The 20422-nt window shown below is 41.2% G+C and overlaps 1 protein-coding gene across 1 annotated transcript in view; it reads left to right on the plus strand.

Moving 5' to 3' along the window:
* Positions 1-16143, plus strand: part of SLC26A3 (solute carrier family 26 member 3) — a 34650-nt gene extending 18507 nt beyond the window's left edge. Inside the window, exons 9-21 of the mRNA XM_038562691.1 lie at positions 498-645; positions 753-866; positions 982-1059; positions 5235-5330; positions 6634-6740; positions 7867-7936; positions 8060-8152; positions 9905-10000; positions 10604-10837; positions 12184-12238; positions 13643-13785; positions 13903-13968; positions 15752-16143. Coding sequence (XP_038418619.1) covers positions 498-645; positions 753-866; positions 982-1059; positions 5235-5330; positions 6634-6740; positions 7867-7936; positions 8060-8152; positions 9905-10000; positions 10604-10837; positions 12184-12238; positions 13643-13785; positions 13903-13968; positions 15752-15775 — 1324 coding nt within the window. The 3' untranslated portion in view covers positions 15776-16143. The remainder of the gene's footprint in view (positions 1-497; positions 646-752; positions 867-981; positions 1060-5234; positions 5331-6633; positions 6741-7866; positions 7937-8059; positions 8153-9904; positions 10001-10603; positions 10838-12183; positions 12239-13642; positions 13786-13902; positions 13969-15751) is intronic.
* The last annotated feature ends 4279 nt before the right edge of the window (positions 16144-20422 follow it).

A 20422-nucleotide genomic window follows, 5' to 3' on the forward strand; every position in this document is an offset into this window, starting at 1 on the left:
AACAATTATTGACCACCTGATGTACGCCATGAAGAATGCTCAGTCCTGCTCATAGAACAATGAAGTAGTCACAGTCCCTGTTTTATGTCTGGGTGGAGTTGGGGGGGGTGCAGGAGGGATCCCAAAGGGAGCCATGCAGAGCTGGAGAAGCACAGAGAATACACTTAACTGACTCTGGTGGTGAGGGAAGACTTTCTGGAAGGAGGGCTGAGGATGAGGAGAATGGTTCAGGCAGAAGGAACAGCAAATAAGCTTCCAAGGTGAGAGTACAGATGATGCCCTTGAGAAACAAACAAACAAACAAACAAACAAACAAAAGCTTGGTGTGGCTGAAGCACAAATTCTAGGAAATGATAGTGATTGAACAGGAGTGGGGGTGGGAAGGGATAGATCAGGGACCTTGCCAAGGATTTGGGGTTTTCCTGAGGGTAAGTGAATGCCAACTGAAGGTTTATTAACAGGTTAGTGATGTTCAAACTTCCTCATTTCCTTTTCAGATTTAAGTCTCCCATCACACCTGACACGCAGATTTTGCAAGAGACCATTGGGGACAGCTTCGGCATTGCGATCGTTGGCTTTGCGGTGGCCTTCTCAGTGGCCAGTGTCTACTCCCTCAAATACGATTATCCGATAGATGGCAATCAGGTAAGTTTACAGCCCATGCTGGGTCTCATCAGGCACCTTTATTATTTTGTGTGCATCATACCAACAATGCCACTTCTAAAAAAAATTCCTCTCTGTTCTCCTGCCAGGAGTTAATAGCCTTGGGATTGAGTAACATACTCGGTGGATCATTCAAAGGCTTCGCTTCGAGTACTGCCCTCTCCAGATCAGGGGTTCAGGAGAGCACTGGAGGCAAAACACAGGTAGGTCAGCCTCGTTGTGGCAGAGAGGGCCAAGGGCCATCCTGGTGTTGGGATGGGTGACTCTGAGCCCGGGTGGAAAGTCAATTTTGTGATGAGAATCTTTTCATCTCTACAGATTGCTGGGATTCTCTCTGCGGTCATCGTGCTGATTGTCATCTTAGCCCTTGGATTTCTTCTGGAACCTCTACAAAAGGTAGGGCCCGTCTCTCTTTGAGTATTCTTTCTCTCTCTCTGCTTCTGGCAGAGAAGGACCTGGTTCTTAAGCTCTGGAAACACAAACTAAACAGGAAAGGAGGGAACTGCAAATTCTCCAGTACTCTTCCTAGCCAATAGTCCTGGGCCAAAAAAAGTTTTTTCCCCTGACAGCATTTTATGAATGCCCCAACTCCCTTATCTATTCTACTCTCCACCTGTTTGTAACCCCCCAAAATAATTAATGTTTAGACAGAAAGACACCCCAGCACTGTAGCTTCAAAGTGAATTGAGGGAAGTGAAAATCTCCTAAAGGTTGAGGTAATGAGGGCCTCTATCAAGTTCAGAGAGTGGTGCTACCAGCCTCACAACCCGTCCTTAGGAATCCACCCTGCAGCTTCCAGAGTTTGGTTGGACTCCTAGACCCACTCTGTCAGATTGCAGGATGCACCAAACGCCACACACAGACCTCACACCGTCACCCTCTTGCTCCTTTGTCCAGGTCTCCTGAACCATGATTTTCGAGGTTTTGGGTTCATGCTTTGTAAACTACTACAGCACCCAGATTAAAGAAATAAATCAAATTTATTTAATTATAATTAAAATTAAATAAAGCAGACCCTGGAAAACAAAGGATCTTTAGGAAACATGGTAAATACCTTGTTCTGGTGCTACACGGGGCACTGGCTCTCAAGTCCTATAGACCTACTTCTGATCCGGGCTGTGTCACATTTGTGCTCTTAGGCAAATTACTTAACCTCTGAACCTCAAGTTCTCCATTTGTAAAATAGGCAGGGAAACAGTGCCCGCCTCACAGAGTCACTGCGAGAACTAAATGAAATATTGCACACAAAGGACTTAGTCCAGGGCCCAGGACAAGCACCTTGATAAAGGTAGCCATTATTGTTAATATTATTATTATATTGTTATTATTCTACAAACATTATATTACACTTCTCACTACAAAGGACACAGAGAGGGATCCCTGGGTGGCGCAGCGGTTTGGCGCCTGCTTTGGCCCAGGGCACGATCCTGGGGACCCAGGATCGAATCCCACATCGGGCTCCCAGTGCATGGAGCCTGCTTCTCCCTCGGCCTGTGTCTCTGCCTCTCTCTCTCTCTCTGTGTGACTATCATAAATAAATAAAAATTGAAAAAAAAAATTTCAAAGGACACAGAGATAGGACATGAGCCCACAGTGTTTCTTGGTTGATATCTAGGCCTTTTTCCTGGATGGTTGGTAGCTGGAAAGTAAATCTAGTCCCAGGTTTCTGGACTAACAGTGAGGTTATCCCAGAGAGCCTCAGTGACCAAATCTGTCTTAAAGCAATGAAGAGTACCTTTTGCTGAGAATATGCATTCTCCACAGGGTAACCTACTGATTTCCAAAAGAATGGCATCAGAGGAATCAAGGAGTCACCACCAAAGAAATAGAATACTGTCTATCTCAGTAAAAATAAGTGCACACACAACCCCCCATTACAGAACTCTGCCCAATGGTGCTTCTTCCCAGTGTGCACTTGGGCTCTCCCTTGCCCGTGTTGAGTTGGAGAACCTCGAGAAGTAATTGCTGGTTAAAATCCTCTCTCTCTCATGAATAAAGCACACCCAGGGACATTGTCCATGATGTGAATCAAAGCCCTTTGACAAAGGATCCATGTGATGAGTTCTTAGAGCATTGTATCTGCAATACCTGTTTGACCGGGATAGCTGGTTTGCTTCTCTTTATCATGTGAACTATGCAAAATAACCCACAATAATAGCTAATGATAAATGTCTCCTGGGTGCTGATTAAGCATCAGCAGTTCTCAGCACTTTTTTTTATTTTTATTTTTTTTTATTTTTTATTTTATTTTATTTATTTTTTTTTATTTACTTATGATAGTCACAGAGAGAGAGAGAGGCAGAGACACAGGCAGAGGGAGAAGCAGTCTCCATGCACCGGGAGCCTGATATGGGATTCGATCCCGGGTCTCCAGGACTGTGCCCTGGGCCAAAGGCAGGCGCCAAACCGCTGCGCCACCCAGGGATCCCTCAGCACTTTTTTTTAAAGATTTTATTTATTTGAGAGAAGGCACCAGTGGGAGGGGCAGAGGGAAAGGGGGAGAGAGAATCTCAAGCAGACTCCCTGCTGAGCATGGAGCCCAACTTGGGGCTCTATCCCAGGACCCTGAGATCACAATCTGAGCTGAAACCAAGAGTCAGATGCTTCACTCACTGTGCCACCGAGGTGCCCCAGTTCTTAGCATTTTATATGTATTTAACCCTTTCCATCAAATTCAGTTTGGAGACCTGGTTCTTGATAAAATGATCTCCCTTTTCCTTTCTATGGCTTCTCAGTGCTCTGTAATCTGTACTCTTAATGGGCTCTGTTGTGTCTGTATTTCAATGACAAACTTTCAAAATTGCTGTCCCTGTGGAACACTGACCAGGTGAGAAAAAAATGTCTAATGAAAAGAGAAATGGTATGCCTCTTCTGCAGGTGGCACCTGACATATTTTGTACCCAAGTCCCCCAACGGAGGAGACATAGTGTACAGATTCCTGTGAACGCCTCACCCAGCCACCACAGCAGGGACATCTTATGATAGCAGTAGTACGTTATCAAAACCAGTACAGTGACACTGGTACCGTACTGTCAACTAGATTACAGACTCCACCCAGTTTTCAGCATTTTGTAACTGGCGTTCATTTGTTAACCATTGTTTAACCAGTTAACCATTGCTAAACTGGCGATTTCCTTTTCAATGTCATGGAGACCGAATATAGTCTTCTAAACAATGGCCTCTCTTCTTGCAGTAGGTAAGATTAATTGGTGAGATATTAAATTATAAATGTCACTTGTGAAAACCCCAAGTGCCCAGATCAGTTAAACTATCTTTGAGATATGAAAAGAAAAGCTGTGTTGGGCTTTTCCTGGTACACCACGCATGAAAGTAGTCAGTATACGGATTCCACAGTCTGTTCACAATGAACAACAGCTTGAACCGAGGGTAGGTGTTGGGAGCATGTTCCGACCATGGTGTTAAAATCCAAATAAGAAAAAGAGCATACTTGGCAATTCAGCACTTTTCACCAGGACTATCATATTCCTGCAAGACAAATGATCTCAGTCTGGCACGTGAAGAAGCAAGCCCGAAGTGTTGCTGGGGCAGAGCTGAGATTATTACCCAGATTATTCGTAGTGACTCTACTAAGCAGTTGTAACAACAGCAGGGCTTCTTAAAAAAGGTAGTGGTGCAGGGTGGTTAGGACTGGCTGGAGATACTCATTAGCACATCCACTCATTCACTGAATGGGTAGTAAACCCACCCTATGTGCATTCACCATGCTAGGTCTGGGGAGGTAGCAGGGAATGAGACAGATACGGTGCATGCTGCGTCACAGAGCCTGCCTCAAATCTTTGCTGACTTCCCTGTGCTCTTCAGCTTCCTCTTTAAAGATGGTTGGATGTTGGGTGCCCGGGTGGCTCAGCTGGTTGGTGACTTGATTTCGGCTCAGAACCCCATCTCAGGGTCGTGAGATTGAGCCAAGTGTGGAGCTCCACATCGGGCTCCACACTCAGCCCTGAGTCTTCTTGAGATTCTCTCCGCCTCCCTTCACTCCTCCTCCCCACTCGCACACTTGCATTCTCTCTCTTTCTCAAAGAAAGAAAGAAAGAAAGAAAGAAAGAAAGAAAGAAAGAAAGAAAGAAAGAAAGAAAGAAAGAAAGAAAACCTTTTTGGAAAAAATGGTTGAGTGCTGATCATCCTCAAAGATTTGAACTATGAGTACCCCAAGCTCCCCAAGTTTTTGTTTTTTTTTTTTTAACAAAGAGCAATCCCTTCTCCCCACCTCCAATAGATAGACACACATTGGACTATCTGTGATTGGGAAACATTTATTTCAGGCATAGATTTTAAGATCTGACTGTCTCTGTCCCCAGGTACAGGCTGGTAAGTGCTTTCCTCTATCCATAGCATGTCACTGTCACTGTAGTGGGGACGAGGTCATGGTGGGAATGGGGCAGAGTCCCAGTTCTGGGTGTCTTTCACAGCCCTGTACACTAGAAAAGGGTGTGTTCTGAGATAGGCTTTGAGGCCCTCTAAAGGACACACTTATCTCCAACCTTCACCTTTGCGTCTATAGAGCTTATTTGGTTATCTTTAAGTACATCTGCTGTTTATGTCTTCTGCAGTCTGTCCTGGCAGCTCTAGCGCTTGGGAACTTGAAGGGAATGCTGATGCAGTTCACAGAGATACGAAGGCTCTGGCGGAAGGATAAGTATGATTGTGTGAGTAAAGGCATTGATATTGAGAGATGGGGAAATCAGAACAACGTCCTGATGCCGAAGTGAAATGCATATTCATATTGTAAACCAAGTGAAATTTCGTTTCTATATTTTCTATTCAAACAATCTGAGTTTATTTCATTTGCAATTTTTAAAAAGATTTATTTACTTGAGAGAGAGAGAGCACGTGTGCTCATGCATGCATGGAGGGGGGCCGAGGGACAAGGGAACCTTAAGAAGACCCCCCCACTGAGGGCACCTGGGTGGCTCAGTGCTTACCATCTGCCTTTGGCTTAGGGAGTGATCCCGGATTCCTGGGATCAAGTCCCACATCGGGCTCCCCACAAGGAGTCTGCTTCTCCCTCTGCCTATGTCTCTGCCTCTCTCTGTGTCTCTCTTGAATAAATAAATTTAAGAAGACCCCACACTGAGCACAGAGCCTGACTCAGGGCTCCATCTCATCACCATGAGCTCCCCTTTCAGAGTGGGATCAAGAATCCAAGATTTCCCAACTGCGCCACCCAGGTGCCCCTTTATTTGCTATTTTTAAACTGCAAACTTAATGATTGTTCTCTGGGATTTTAACATGAAAGAATGAGCCACTTGCAAGTAGGAGATGCTCCATGAAACACTAGTAGGATACAGTTGCTTCTGTTCTTCATTGCATCAGATGTTAGTTTCTAGAGAATCTGTGCAGCATTTATATTCTGAACATTCCTTTTGGAAATAGTCTGTGAAGGCTCCCCTTCTCTTGACATGCCTTGCTATGAGATCCAGAGTCCATAATTTTATCAGGACCAAAGTCTGGGGCATAAAAGTATTGTTAACATAGCCTACGGTACTTAACAAGCATGAAGTAATCAGCTATACTCGGTTTATTTTTGTTCCCGATAGATAATTGTTGGGGATTTTAACACTCTTCTGACATGCTAAAATTTGCATACAGATAGTAGCCATTTACTATATCAGACTACAAGGAAGAAATTAGTATAAGCCCTGCTGATTAATTTGCTGATTTTAACCAACAGTTGGTTCTGCAGTTGTAGCTGTGCCAGATGGACTCAATTATTTCCTTAATTGGGTCAAGGATGAGATTGAAACAGACACACTCTCTCTTTGGACTTTTACAAATATTTGCTTGTGTTTCTGTGGCTCTGAAACGACCTCTCGAGGTAGGTCCCTTGTCCCGTACACTTCCAACCTCTGTTTTGGTTCTAGAAGTTCATGTTTTCTCAAAGCTCTGAACCTAAGACACCGTAGTTGAGTCAGAGTAAATTGTAGCGCATGTGTCGTCTTCTTTTTACAGCTAGTTTGGATCATGACCTTCATCTTTGCCATCGTCCTGGGACTTGGTTTAGGCCTGGCAGCTAGCGTGGCTTTTCAGCTCCTCACCATTGTATTCAGGACCCAATTGTAAGTGTTCATCGTGCTTGCATCCTTGTGGACGCAGACCTGCCTCTGGAAGGGGATAAAATGTGTCACTGATTGAGGGGAACGTAGTGTGGTTGACAGGCATGCACATCTGGCCAGTGTGGTCCTCACGTTGCTCACCTCAAGGCCCGAAGGGCAATAGGATGCCCTGACCTCAGAGCATCAGCCCAGGTCCCACCAGCTGCTGGTCTGTTCCCTGCTTTGCCATCAATTCAGAGAAATCATATAAATTGTGGGGTCTGTTTGCCCAGCTGTAAACTGGAAGTCATTACCCTCTGAGCAGGCTTGATGTCTTTGCCTTAGACTCACCAGAGGCGGAAATGTGTTACACAGAAGATGGTGGGATTCTCCATGTCTAGTGGAGGGCTGTTTCTCTTTATGGGTTGCTAGAGTGCCCTCCCATCTAAAAACAGGGGACTGGACTAGAGAATTTTTCAAAGGCCCCTGTCATCTGAAAAGTCCACGAAACCCAATGAGCATTCTTGATTCTTAACATCCAGTCCAAACACCTTCCTGATTCTTAAATATCTGCCATTTAATGTCACCACCATGTGGTCACTCAGCCTGTGTTAGATGACATGGTGTGACAGAGAAGTAGGCTTCTTGGCTGCTCAGGAGTTCCAGAACAGAAGGCGGGATAGTTAAAGTTAATCCCTGGCTGATAGAATACAATTATGTTGAAATGTCCCTGCTCTCTCGGATTCATTTGTTTTCATTCATCTCTTGGGGACCCAGCAATCAGAGACAAACCTTGTGGTCATAGGCAAAACATTGACACTTCTCCATCCCCCCGTCTGTACAGCTGGGTAACCATATCTGTCTAGTTCACTGGATAACTGTGATATTTGAAACCCAAACAGCAAGAGCATATGGAAGCACTTTGTGAACTGGAAGGTGGTGAATGGGAGGCGCTGTTCTGGGGTGGGGGGGGGGGGAGGAAAAGTGAAATAAGGTGTTTGCCCTCCATGGTGTCTAATGGCACGATGATTCCCCAGCCTTTAGATTTTGAAAATGAGCCTGCCTTGATACGCTAGGGAAAGTCCGTGTGAGCCTTGGGGGCCTAACAAACATGCTTGAGTGACTCACTTGGTGTCAATTCTCCCTACAGTCCAAAATGCACCACACTGGCTAACGTCGGAAGGAGCAACATCTATAAGAATAAGAAAGATTACCCTGATGTAAGGAAGATCCATTTTTTTGTTTGTTTGTTTGTTTTGTTTTGTTTTGTTTTACTTTGACTTGCTGAAAGATATTAATATGAGTCCAATGGGCTTGTCTCAAATTACTTCTCTGCCCTACAGATGTATGAGCCGGAAGGGGTGAAGATCTTCAGGTGTCCATCCCCCATCTACTTTGCAAACATTCATTTCTTCAAACAGAAACTTATCAATGCTGTAAGGTTTGAAGTTACTTTTTTTTTTTTTTTTTTGTAATTCCAAGGAATATATAGGAATGAAATGTTTGCTCTGTAACCAGAGGGTCATTGATGTCACATGTGTTGAAGCCATATTGTGTTAGTGCTTTTCTGTCTCAAGTTTTAGAGCAGGTGAAACTACCTTATAAGGGATCTCTTAGTATGTTGGGAAATAAGGCCGTTTGGATGAGGTCCAATACAGAGTTACCATTTATCAAATTCTGCTGTAGAGTGAAAGGACTTACCACAGGATTTGGGGTTGCTGGGTTTTTTAGTAGATAGTACCCTACGGCTTTTCTTTGGGCATCGACTTCAGAAACAACAAGCTGAGTACTTACTATTTGGCTGTCATTGAATATATTCAGGATAGTAAATGAATATTTGGGATATGGTTGACAATGAATAAACATAATATAAATGAAATTTAACATCAAAGAAGAGCTGAGTGTCCCTGATGGGCTGAAGAGAGGATGACAAAGAAACAGTTTTTAAGGTCAAGAAACAAAAGTTCAGCACTTACTCTCGAACATGCCTTTTGGTCTGCTCTGCCTTTTGCATACAGCTCCTGCCTTCAGCCCTAACTATTATTCTTACTTTCGTAGCATCAGATATTTTTCTACCCAGCTTTCTTTTTTTTTAATGGTATTATAGGGACGCCTGGGTGGTTCAGCAGTTGAGCGTCTGCCTTTGGCTCAGGGCATGATCCTGGATTCCTGGGATCGAGTTCCCTGCAGGGAGCCTGCTTCTTCCTCTGCCTGTGTCTCTGTCTCTGTGTGTGTGTGTGTCTCTCTCTCATGAATAAATAAAATCTTAAAAAATAAAATAAAATGGTATTATATTGCATATATGGCTTTATATACTGTTTTTCATTTAAACTAGTATCTTCCATCTAACAACATTTTTCTTTTTTGGTTAAGGATTTCTTTTTTTCTTACATAATGTGATTCTCCTTATTTATGTCTCTGGAGTTAAGTATTGCGTCAGCAAGACCACATTTGTTTTGAAAAGGAGAAAATGCAGGCTGCCCTCAGATCAAATACTAAAATTAAAAAACAAAATCATATAATAGATACCATAAAATGCAATTATATAAAGCTTAATAGGATGAAAATTATATAGAAGCAGAGTACTAATTAAATGCCACCATATGGGATCCCTGGGTGGCGCAGCGGTTTGGCGCCTGCCTTTGGCCCAGGGCGTGATCCTGGAGACCCAGGATCGAGTCCCACATCGGGCTCCCAGTGCATGGAGCCTGCTTCTCCCTCTGCCTGTGTCTCTGCCTCTCTCTCTCTCTCTCTCTCTCTCTCTCTCTCTCTCTCTCTCTCTGTGACTATCATAAATAAATAAAAATTTAAAAAAAATAAAATAAAATAAATAAATGCCACCATATCCAATAAATAGAAAGTAAATAGAGTCCCCTAAGAATTTCATAGGCAAAAAACACACACAGATTTAAGGAAAGTTTAGACCTATTGATGGATGATTTATAGGCAAACCCTGGGTGGCACAGAGGTTTTGGGACGTTGGTAATGGCACACAGGCTGAGCAGACCAAAGTCATTGGCACAATGTCATCACTGTCATTGTTTGAACCACATTTTAAATCTTATTACAAATATCTTTATTATGTGCCCCAGTCCCAACTTATCCCACGTAGCTATTAGAATTCTGCTATAGAATATTCAAGGAACATCGTATTCCGCGATCTTGTAATACAACAATGGATTTTTCAGGTTGGCTTCAATCCACTACGAATTCTACGCAAGCGCAACAAGGCTTTGAAAAAAATCCGGAAGCTGCAGAAGAAAGGCCTGCTGCAAATGACACCAGTAAGTTTCTTTTTTTAAAAAAAACAGGAAAAAGTATATTTTTATATTTAACCACAAGTGAGTTATTTCAACTTTGCACTGATTCATGGAACGGACTGTGTATACGTCTGACAGTTTATATGACCAAAATAGCACTTTGGCAAAAATCTTCTAGGCCTCCTTAGTTTTTCCTAAGCACCTCTTTAGTCCTGTGAGACTCGGTTGGTTTCCTGGGGATGAAACCAGTAAGTTTCATGACCACATTTATGGGTATTACATTATACATTTTATATTTATATTATATTATATTATATTATATTATATTATTATATTATATTATATTATATTATATTAATTATAAGATATTGGTTCCATTTCTTTAAGTGAAAAGCCAGATTAACAAGGTATGCCATGTGCCAATTAATGTTGTATTTTTAAATAGTGTCTTTGAGGGTCTCCTCAAAATTCTTGTTTTCCTGGCAAAATGTTGAATCTCCAAAGGAAAAGTCCTTCCTTGACCTAACTTTGAATCCGTGCTTCAGAAACTCACTGGTTATTTTTGACATATGCAATGTTCCTTTCTTGGCCAGAGTTAGCATGCATATTTATTGTCCTCTCTTGCAGAAAGGACTCATATGTACCCATGATGGCTTTAAAGATTCTGATGACGAGCTGGACAACAACGAGATAGAAGAATTGGATCAGCCCATCAACACCACCGACCTGCCCTTCCAGATAGACTGGAATGCCGATCTTCCTCTCAATATCATGGTCCCTAAAGTCAGCCTGCATAGCCTTATTCTCGACTTTTCAGCAGTGTCATTTCTTGACGTTTCTTCAATGAGGGGTCTCAAAACGGTAATTTCTTTTTTTCTTAATGAAAACAACCCATCAGTGGCCAAAGGTAAAAAGTTATGTTTGCAGGAAGATGCTCCTTTAGATACTATACACTTAAGTAGAAGTAAATCCGAATCTGGAGCTAATTCCATGCAGAGAGTGGGAGTGAGGTGAGTGTGTTCAGGGAGCTCTTTAAAAGAGCATGTCCCGGGATTGGCATATAATTTTGAAAACAACTGCACACATATTTCCAATGTATAATGAACCTGCCACACTACACAACTACACCCACACCCCTACCAAATTCCAGTTCTGCAGGCCCTTCAGATCCTTGTGGGCATTGTATCTACATTGTCCTGAAATGCAGAATATTTGGGAAGGTCCTGGACAAAAATGGAATAGTGGATTCTTTTGTTCTGTCTTTATCCATTATAGACTGATGACATTTCAGTGGGATGTATAAAATCTGTTTCCCACCTCTCCCCATCACCCCTACCCCCACCAAAAGAGTAGCTATGGGAAAGAATCAACGTGCCATGTGATTTAAAAACAGGACTAAAACTTTCAGGTTGGATTCTGTTTCTTTTCCATGGTTCTGTCAGCATTGTCTAAAATAAATTTGTTTCCAAGAGATGCAGAAACACATGTAGAGAAAATTTTAATTATTCCACACTTACCCATCTTTTTCTTGGTGGTTCACAGAAATCTGCCTAAGAGTTGAGCTAAGATAAGATCTATTAAACATGGGTAAACTGGATACAAAATTAGAAAATTGAATCAATTTCATTTCCTTCAGACTTAAAAAAAATCTTAACATCACAGAACTCTCAAAACTGCTTGCTTTTCCTTTTCTTTCTCCATTTTCGTGTTCATTTTAGCTTTGTGCACACATACACAGAAAATTTGTTTTTTGATCCCAACAAAATAGCACAAAGGACAGGGACTCTATTTCCTTAAAGCTCTTATTTTTAGTTCAGTGCCTACTAGAGGTTCAGTGTTTGTTGATGATGACAATGATTCTAATGATCAGCTGAAACGATTAATAGCATTAGCTACTTTTCTTACCTTATATGACCTCACTCACATCACTACTGGTATTTATTCCATATGAATGGAAAGTCTCAAATTACTTCTCTGCCCTACAGATGTATGAGCCGGAAGGGGTGAAGATCTTCAGGTGTCCATCCCCCATCTACTTTGCAAACATTCATTTCTTCAAACAGAAACTTATCAATGCCGTAGGGCTTGGGTTTTTTCTTCTTCTGTGTAGCTAGAAAGTTTTGGCCAGGGTCATTCCATAAAGGATTCCTTCATGTTTCTGACAAATATAACTGTTCCCTAAGGAAGCTCTATTTTCTTTTTAACAGGTTTTGCAAGAATTTATCAGGATCAACGTAGATGTGTATATTGTTGGAAGTGATGGTAAGTTGTTTTTATGTTCTGACAATTACTTCAGGCTTATGGCCAACTCAGTGTAGACGGCCTCTCCAAAGGATGGGTCTTATGATCACCAGAAAGGTAGCCAAGCAGATAGAAATCCCTAAGGATAGCATCTTTATATTTTAGTTGTATTGATATGTAATTAAATTAATTTTATGGGGCACCTGGGTTGCTCAGTGGTTGAGCATCTGCCTTTTGCTCAGATCCTGGTCCCGGGGACCTGGGATCAAATCCTGCATCGGGCTCCCCACGGGGAGCCTGCTTCTCCCTCTCCCGATGTCTCTGCTTTTCTGTGTGTGTCTCTCACGAACAAATAAATTCTTTAAAAAAAATTAACTTTACAATTTGAAACCTTTTAATAGGCAGCCAAAGAGTGAATATGTAATCATTTGAAACTCTAATCTTCCTGATAAGATATCATGGCCACTATTTTAAGAACTAAGAAAGCGTTAAAGGGATGCTTGGGTAGCTCAGCAGTTGGACGTCTTCCTTCGGCTCAGAGGGTGATCCCGGAGACCCGGGATCGAGTCCCACGTTGGACTCCCTGCATGGAGCCCGCTTCTCCCTCTGCCTGTGTCTCTGCCTCTCTCTCTGCGTCTCTCATGAATAATAAATAAAATCTTTAAAAAAAAAAGGAAAACGTTAAAGAAAAAAGATCAAATTGCTTCCTGCCTTTTCCTTTCGTTACTATAGGAATATATACATGTTCTATTTTCCTTGAGGGCAAGTTTCATCCACCTAATTTATCTCTTGAACCTTCATATTACTCAGCCAGGGCCCTGCACAGAGCACCCATGAAGTAATATTTGGTTGAGTGATCTGCACAAACAAGTGCTGGTTAGTTCCTACAAGAAGGGGGTTCCTCAAAGATAACTGGAGGGGTAATGCAAGGGTGCCAAGGAAGGTGATTTCTGAAGGAACATGGCAGCTTTGGGAGAAAATGCACTACAGTAAGTGACTGGCAAATAATAGGTCCAACAATCCCGAGCCAGAGCATGTCACTGGCCTATGAGCATATGTCCCAATTTTGAATTAGCCACACTTTGCTGCTCTAATCATTAGCCAGGGAGATTAACTCACTAGGCTCTTGCCTAAAGGAAAATGGATTTTCTTCTGAGAAGTACTAAAAGTTTTCCTCATTTGAATCTTTTTCCTTTTCTTTTTACATGAGGGGAGTAAATGTATAGTTTTTATTAGAAAGGTATCCTTTTATTCCAGAAAACTCCATAGTAATGGCACACTGGAATTGTGCCATTGCAATCCCCAAACACCCCACCAAATGTCAATGAACTGCACGGTTGCAAATAGAAATTCAAATCTCCAGTGTCAAGAAGAAAACTGTGGCCAGTTACTTCTTCCTGTTATCCTTTCTTTCCCTCTCTTCAGACGATTTCATTGAGAAGCTTGCACGGTGTGAATTTTTTGACGATGAAGTCAAGGACTCAATCTTTTTCTTAACAATCCATGATGCTGTTTTGCACATTTGGATGAAGAAGGACTACGGCATTTCAAAGTTTAATTCCAGCCAGGTACCAGCTCTTTGGTGACTTTCACATTTATATAAAAACCATCTGTGCTTAAAATTCCCTTTCTTCTTCAAGATTAAAAAAAAATCCTAATCCGTAATTCCATTCTGGTTTTCTCAGGAAAAAGAAATGAAATTTGATTTCACCATAAACACAAATGGAGGATTACGTAATCGGGAATGTCAGGTAAGATTCTTCAACAGGTTTAGCTTTATCTAGACATCACAACAAGAAACTGAAAGGCAGTGAAGCCTCTGCAGCATGCTGCAGAAAGCCCAGGATCTGTTTGAGCCTCTGTGCTTCTTCCTTAGAAATGGAAGCGAGGCCAGTTTTCCCAGGGACTTTGGGGGAAAATAAACTCAGATCGGTACAAAAAAGGATAGAAAATAGTGATATACGAGGTCTCTATTGATGAAATATTGAGCAGAGAGAGATCGACCTCTTTATGTTTTCAAAGTCCTTACAGCCAAGATCTTAAACTACTCTTATAATAATCCTTGAGGCAGAGAAAGTATTGCTATTTGCACTTACAGATGAATTAACGCTGATGCTGAGAAGCTAATACGGGCTCTGGCTTCCCAGGTGCATGGGGAAGTCCCCAGCACAGGGCCTAGCCCAAGCATGAAAGTGAAGTTCCTCTCTTCCCTTACTAGGAAGATTTGCCATGTTCATTTAACTGGATAGTTCTATTTCATTTTAGAACACTCATTTCTAGACTATTAAGCCCTTTAAGGGAATGCCTCCAGTTTGGGAAAAGCAGAGTCACAAATCAGATTTGGTATCTGCTATAGGTCAGGTACATGGTAGATGCAATACATTCATTATCTCATCCTTACAACAATATGCAAAGAAGATATCTTCATTTCATAAATGAAATTAGGAAGGGCTCAGAGAACTTAATTAATTTGCTTAAGATCATGCACCAAAGAGACAGCAACAGGATTTGAAGCGAGATCTGGGCTCTATTCTCTATGCTACACTGACTCTATCCTTTGGTGAAAGACTAAAGGAATCGGGGATCCTGAGAAAGAACCTAATGATCGTCTTCAAGTACAGGGGGTGGCTGATGGTATTTCTCTTATTTGAAGAGAGGTTTGAGAAGAAAAGAAAACAGGAATTTAGATTAGAAATGAAGCAGTATATGGCCTAAGATAACCCTGGACCATTATTAAAAGTTATGCCAAATAGGAAAAGTTCAATGAGAAAGCCATTCCAGAAGTTAGAGAGGCCCGAGCAAGAGCTCATTCTCAAAAGCACTGGTCATGTTTCTAACCAGCCGTGTTTCCAGGGCTGGATTCTAGAGAAGCCCACAAGTGGCATCTCGCCTGAGCCCCCTAGAAGGAGCGCCTTACTAGAAAGCCTCTCCCCAGTACTTGGATTCGGAACTGTCACCAAGTTGTAAAGGATAAAGTGTAGAAACAGAACTTACACCTACTGGGTCTGATCAAAGCTGCAGAAGCAACCATCTCACAGGGTGTAGTCAGGACCATCCTGTACCTGTTGCCCCATGTTAAAATGAGAAAATGAACCACAAAAATCTAACACCAACTCCTTACTACGTTAGTTAGAGGTAAGATAAATGAGGCCACCAGTGGTGATTCACATATAAGCTGAACGTGCCTGCCGGGCACAGAGCCCCCTGGAGTTCCTGTGGCCCCTGAAACAGGTGAAGGAGTGGATTGCTGCAACCACTAAATTGTTCTTTCTATGAAGCTAACTCTCAGGCCTCTGAAGGAGACACTTCCCTCACACCACGGTATCACACGGGTCTATGTTAGGCAAGTAGCGAGGGAAGGTATGCGATCATTAAAATTCAAGATGAAAATTTTGTGGATGACTCTGGTTAAGTTCTAGGTCTTGATTTTAATAAGATGGACCACATTTGCTCTTTTGGAGTACAAGATATGGTTATTGAAAGGGACAGAACATAATGAATCTTTTAAGACCAGAACTTTCTATCTTCTTCCAGATACCAGTTGAAACGAAATTCTAGTCAAAATCCATGCAGACGGATCCTCACCTGTCATCCAAAGAACAACTTTATACCCAGGAAGTTATTGATAAGTTCATACGTTGTATGAAGAATACTTTTACTTGACAAAATTATGTTTCAAACTTTGGAACGAGATTGTTCTAGCGTGGTATATTTTTCACATGTTTAGTATAAAATTATGTAAATACCCTTAATTTTATATCTTGTAGATTTATCAAGGGAAGAAAATTTTTTGTTTATATGTATTTTTATAGCACCGACAGATTCCCATCCAAGTCATGACCTTCACGCACAGGTTTCGCCGTGTATTTACACCACTGTTTTGAATCTTGTAACTTATACAGTTCATACTGATACATTTTCATTTTTAAAAATTCCATTGCGGGGCGCTTGGGTGGCACAGTGGTTGAGCATCTGCCTTCAGCTCAGGGCGTGACCCTGGGGTCCCAGGATCGAGTCCTGCACCGGGCCCCCAGCAGGGAGCCTGCTTCTCCCTCTGCCTGTGTCTCTGCCTCTCTGTGTCTCTCATGAATAAATACATAAAATCTAAAAAAAAAAAAAATTCCATTGTACAGTGGATATGTCTTGTTTTGTTAAATTTCTTGTTAGCTTTCTGAAATACACCTGCCCGTGGGTACCTTTGAGGTGGTCTGGCTGGAAACCTGCCACCTGAGAATCCTCTGAAACCTGGAACCCCTGCAATGACACTTAACTTTGCCCGGTTTATGATCATCACTGTAGCCTTCTAGTGCATCCAACAACCTCCTATCCAGATCTAGGCACCATCTTTCTAATGCCATATCTGTAACCATAACTAGCTTTTGAGGCAAGCCCTTTCTTCAGTAGTATGAAAATTGTATAAGGTAATGAAGATATAAAATGGAAAAGCAAGAAGGTGAAAAGCAAAGAGAAAACAAGATGTGTAACCAGTTCTTCCTGGTCATAGAGGAAAGAAAAGATAGCAGGACAAAGCAAGACTCTTCTTCACAGCTGGTGATTATTTGTAATTCACAGCTCGAGAGCTCAGTTTAGCTGGAGCATGCGTCTTGGCACACATGCTTCTCTTTTTTGCTGGCATTGTTCTCAGTGCAAATTGTATTTATTTTATGTAATAGAGAATTTTGTGACTTTGTAAAAAATAATTTTGTCAATGGGAAAAGTCCCAGTGGTTTTAGATCTCATCTCTAAGGGTTTCCTTCTATCCTTTATTAGAGTCTTAACTGAATCCATTAGACTTAAAATCAATTACAGGAAGGTGAAACAGAGGTACTGACACAGCTACTCTTAAAAACCAGAAGATAAGCACTCTTTGAAGAAACAGTTGTTAAATTTTTGAGTTAGAGATTCCTTGTAGAGAGCCTCATGCACCCTACAGACTTTAGGGAAAACACACACACGCACACATTTTATACTTGATTTATATATGATGCACTTATATAGGCCATTCCATGAATGTCAGGTTAAGAGCTCTTTCTCTGTAAAGGTCAGGGAGGAGAAACTGAAAACATAAGCCCATTTCATTGATCACTTGGCTTGGAAGTGGAGCAAGAGCCTTATGTAGGATTATGGCAGGTGTCTACATCTTCCCAAATAAAGGAGCTCTTTATACCTTTCTTGCTCATCTGAGTGACTTGGAGCACTCCAACCATTGTGTCCCCACTTCAATCTATTCAACCGTAACATCTTAGAGGTTCACTTAACCTCACCCTTAAATGTTTTTTTTTTCTTGGGCCTCTCAGGTGGGTATGCTTTGGGTAGTGGGAGTATATGGGGCTGGGCCTTTACTCGCCTGCCTCAGAGCAAATATTGGAAATTGGTACAAAAATCTGATCCCTGCTTTAGGAAAAGGCCAAGAGATCATGTTGGAAGATAAAAATAAAATTTCTGTAAGTCAAGTCAGAGCAAGACTGAAAGCAAGAGGATATCCAGTGATTCAACTGGATGAAAGAACAACTTGTGAAGAGAGATACATGACTGAAATTAAGAAAGGTTGAAGCTAGTACATGCTGAGTTTATCCTTCAAATTTTTCTAATAATTATTTTAAGTATTTCACATACATTCTTGTCTAAATACAGTAGCTTACCACTTAGAAATGCAAATTAAATGTTCTAAATGCAAGTTTGACCATATACTGCATAAACAAGAACAGACCATAGGACTCTTTATTTTTCTGTCATTTTCATCTGGACATCAATCTACTGACCTCCTTGACCCTCAGTCTCCTCTGCCAGCACCTTTTCCACCCCAGCTAATGCCAACTCCAGTCTTCCAGCTGCTCAGGTTGAAATCTGTTGGGAAATTCCCTATTGACTCTACCTTTAAGATAGGTACCTTAGATCTATATATCTTGAATCAAGTCATTTAATTCTCAAAGTAGACCACCTAAGGAAGATACTATGTTTGTCCTCATTTTTTTAGAAAAGCAAAATAAACCAAGGCTCAAAGAGGTAAGTAAGAAACTAGTCTGCTACCTAGTTGCAGGGAGGAGAGTCAGAATTCAGCCTAGGGCAGCCCAGGTGGCTCAGCGGTTTAGCGCCTGCCTTCAGCCCAGGGCATGATCCTGGAGACCTGGGATCGAGTCCTGCATCGGGCTCCCTGCATGGAGCCTGCTTCTCTCTCTGCCTCTCTTTCTCTCTGTGTGTCTCTTATGAATAAGTAAATAAAATCTTAAAAAAAAAAAAAAAAAAAAAAAAAAGAATTCAGCCTAGACGGCCAAACTCCAGAGCCAGGCTCTTAATCATTAGGAAATATTACCTCACAAAAGAAATTAACACCTGTCTAAAAACTGATCTAGCAAAAGCAGGACTAAAGTCCACAACAATAGAGGTACATTGTACAGATTTGTTCCAAAGTCGCTAATTTAACATTGTACAATGAAAATGTACCCAGAAGAGCTATTAGGAAACATAATATAAATGTCCAGAGCCTAATAAGCTTAGTATTTCTCTCTCATTATGGCTGTGTGTAGATTTTCGTGATACATTTTTTAAGATAATTTTTTTCCTAGCTACTATCCTTTGAAAAAGAATATAAGAGATTTTTTAAGGAAAATCGAGGAATGACTACCAAGAATAATCTCTAGATGAGTTAGAATGTAAGCTCCGAAAGGGCAGTGACCATATCTAACTTAGTTCACCATTATATACCCATTGTCTCACATATAGTGATTAATTTATGTACATATATTACATTTTCACACATATGAATTATTTTATATATTTATCCTTCCATAAGTACCACCATCATCTCTTGTGTAAATTACTAAAACCTTCTGACTGGTCTCTCTTTACCTTCCTCAACTTTCCCAAACACACAGCCAGAAAAATCCTTCTAAAAAGGACCAGATCATTCCATTCCTTTGCTCAGAATCTCACAGTGGCTTCCCATGTCAGAGCAAGGTCAAAGTTTACGATGGCCCGGAAAGCTTGTGATCTCCCCATTCCCTCTGTTATTAGCTCTCTGACCTCCTCTTCTTGCTCATCTCTCATTCCAATCCAGTCTCCTTGCTGTTCTCCGTATCTGCCAGGTGACTTTTATACACTATTTCTGCTTAGAAAAGTTCTGCCCTATGGTATCTATGTGGCTCTCACCTATTTCAAAGATTTTCATTTTTTGTTTTTAAGTAATCTCTACACCCAACGTGGACCTTGAATATACAACCCCAAGATCAAGAGTTGCATGCTCTGCCAACTGGGCCAGCCAGGCACCTCGCTGTGAATATTTTAAAAAATTTTTTAAGTAACCTCACCTACTGCAAATCGTTCTCAAATGTCATCTCTGGTGAATTCTACCCAAACCACACTACTTAAAGAGGCAAAGCTCCCACTCTATTATCTTAATTTTTCTTTTATCCCATAGAATTTTATCACACTAACATGTTAGGTAATTTAATGAAATTTGTTGATCTATCTCTAAAGACTTGTGTACCCCAAGTGCTTGGAATACTGTTGAGTACATACCTGAATGAATGAGTGAATGATTCATAGTCCACATGGTAAGTGCTCAGTCTAGGTTTACTGAATATTGGTCATGAAATGCTACATTTACCATGGATTCAGATGCTCACCCAGAGCATGGAACCTATTTAGCTGTTGGATCGGCAACTAAAATGATTATGGATAATACGCACCAAAATTGTAACAGCTCTTATCTCTGGGAGGGCAATGTTCACTGACTGCAAGGGGATCTATACCTTTTTTTCTGCAGCATTAATGTGTTACATTTTTTCCCAAGAGATTACTTATGTGAGTGAAGTACCAATTTTAAAACAAAAAGTTAGAGGTTTGAAAGTAACACTTAGGAAGAAAACTAAAAAGGAGCAGAACTTTTCAATCTGAAGGCAGGCAAAAGGAGAGCAATTTTATAGGTAGATGAACAGGAAATGGGCCTAATGGAATATGAAAACTGGTGTCTACAACTACTTAGAATAGAAATGGAATATCCTGAGTCATAGTATAGATTAACATATCAAAATACTAGATTTTTAACAAGATATAGTCCTGCCCATGTGTGAGAGCTAAACCTATGGCCTATTCAATTCTGGGATTGTGGAGTGCCTAAAAATTCATAATTCTTAAAGATAGGGAGATGGGAAAATTAAACTTTAAAATACTGCTTGAAGAATTGTCTTTTAAAAAAAATTGTCT

The sequence above is a fragment of the Canis lupus genome, chromosome 18 (genome assembly GCF_011100685.1).
Source record: "Canis lupus familiaris isolate Mischka breed German Shepherd chromosome 18, alternate assembly UU_Cfam_GSD_1.0, whole genome shotgun sequence".
Classification (NCBI taxonomy): Eukaryota; Metazoa; Chordata; class Mammalia; order Carnivora; family Canidae; genus Canis; species Canis lupus.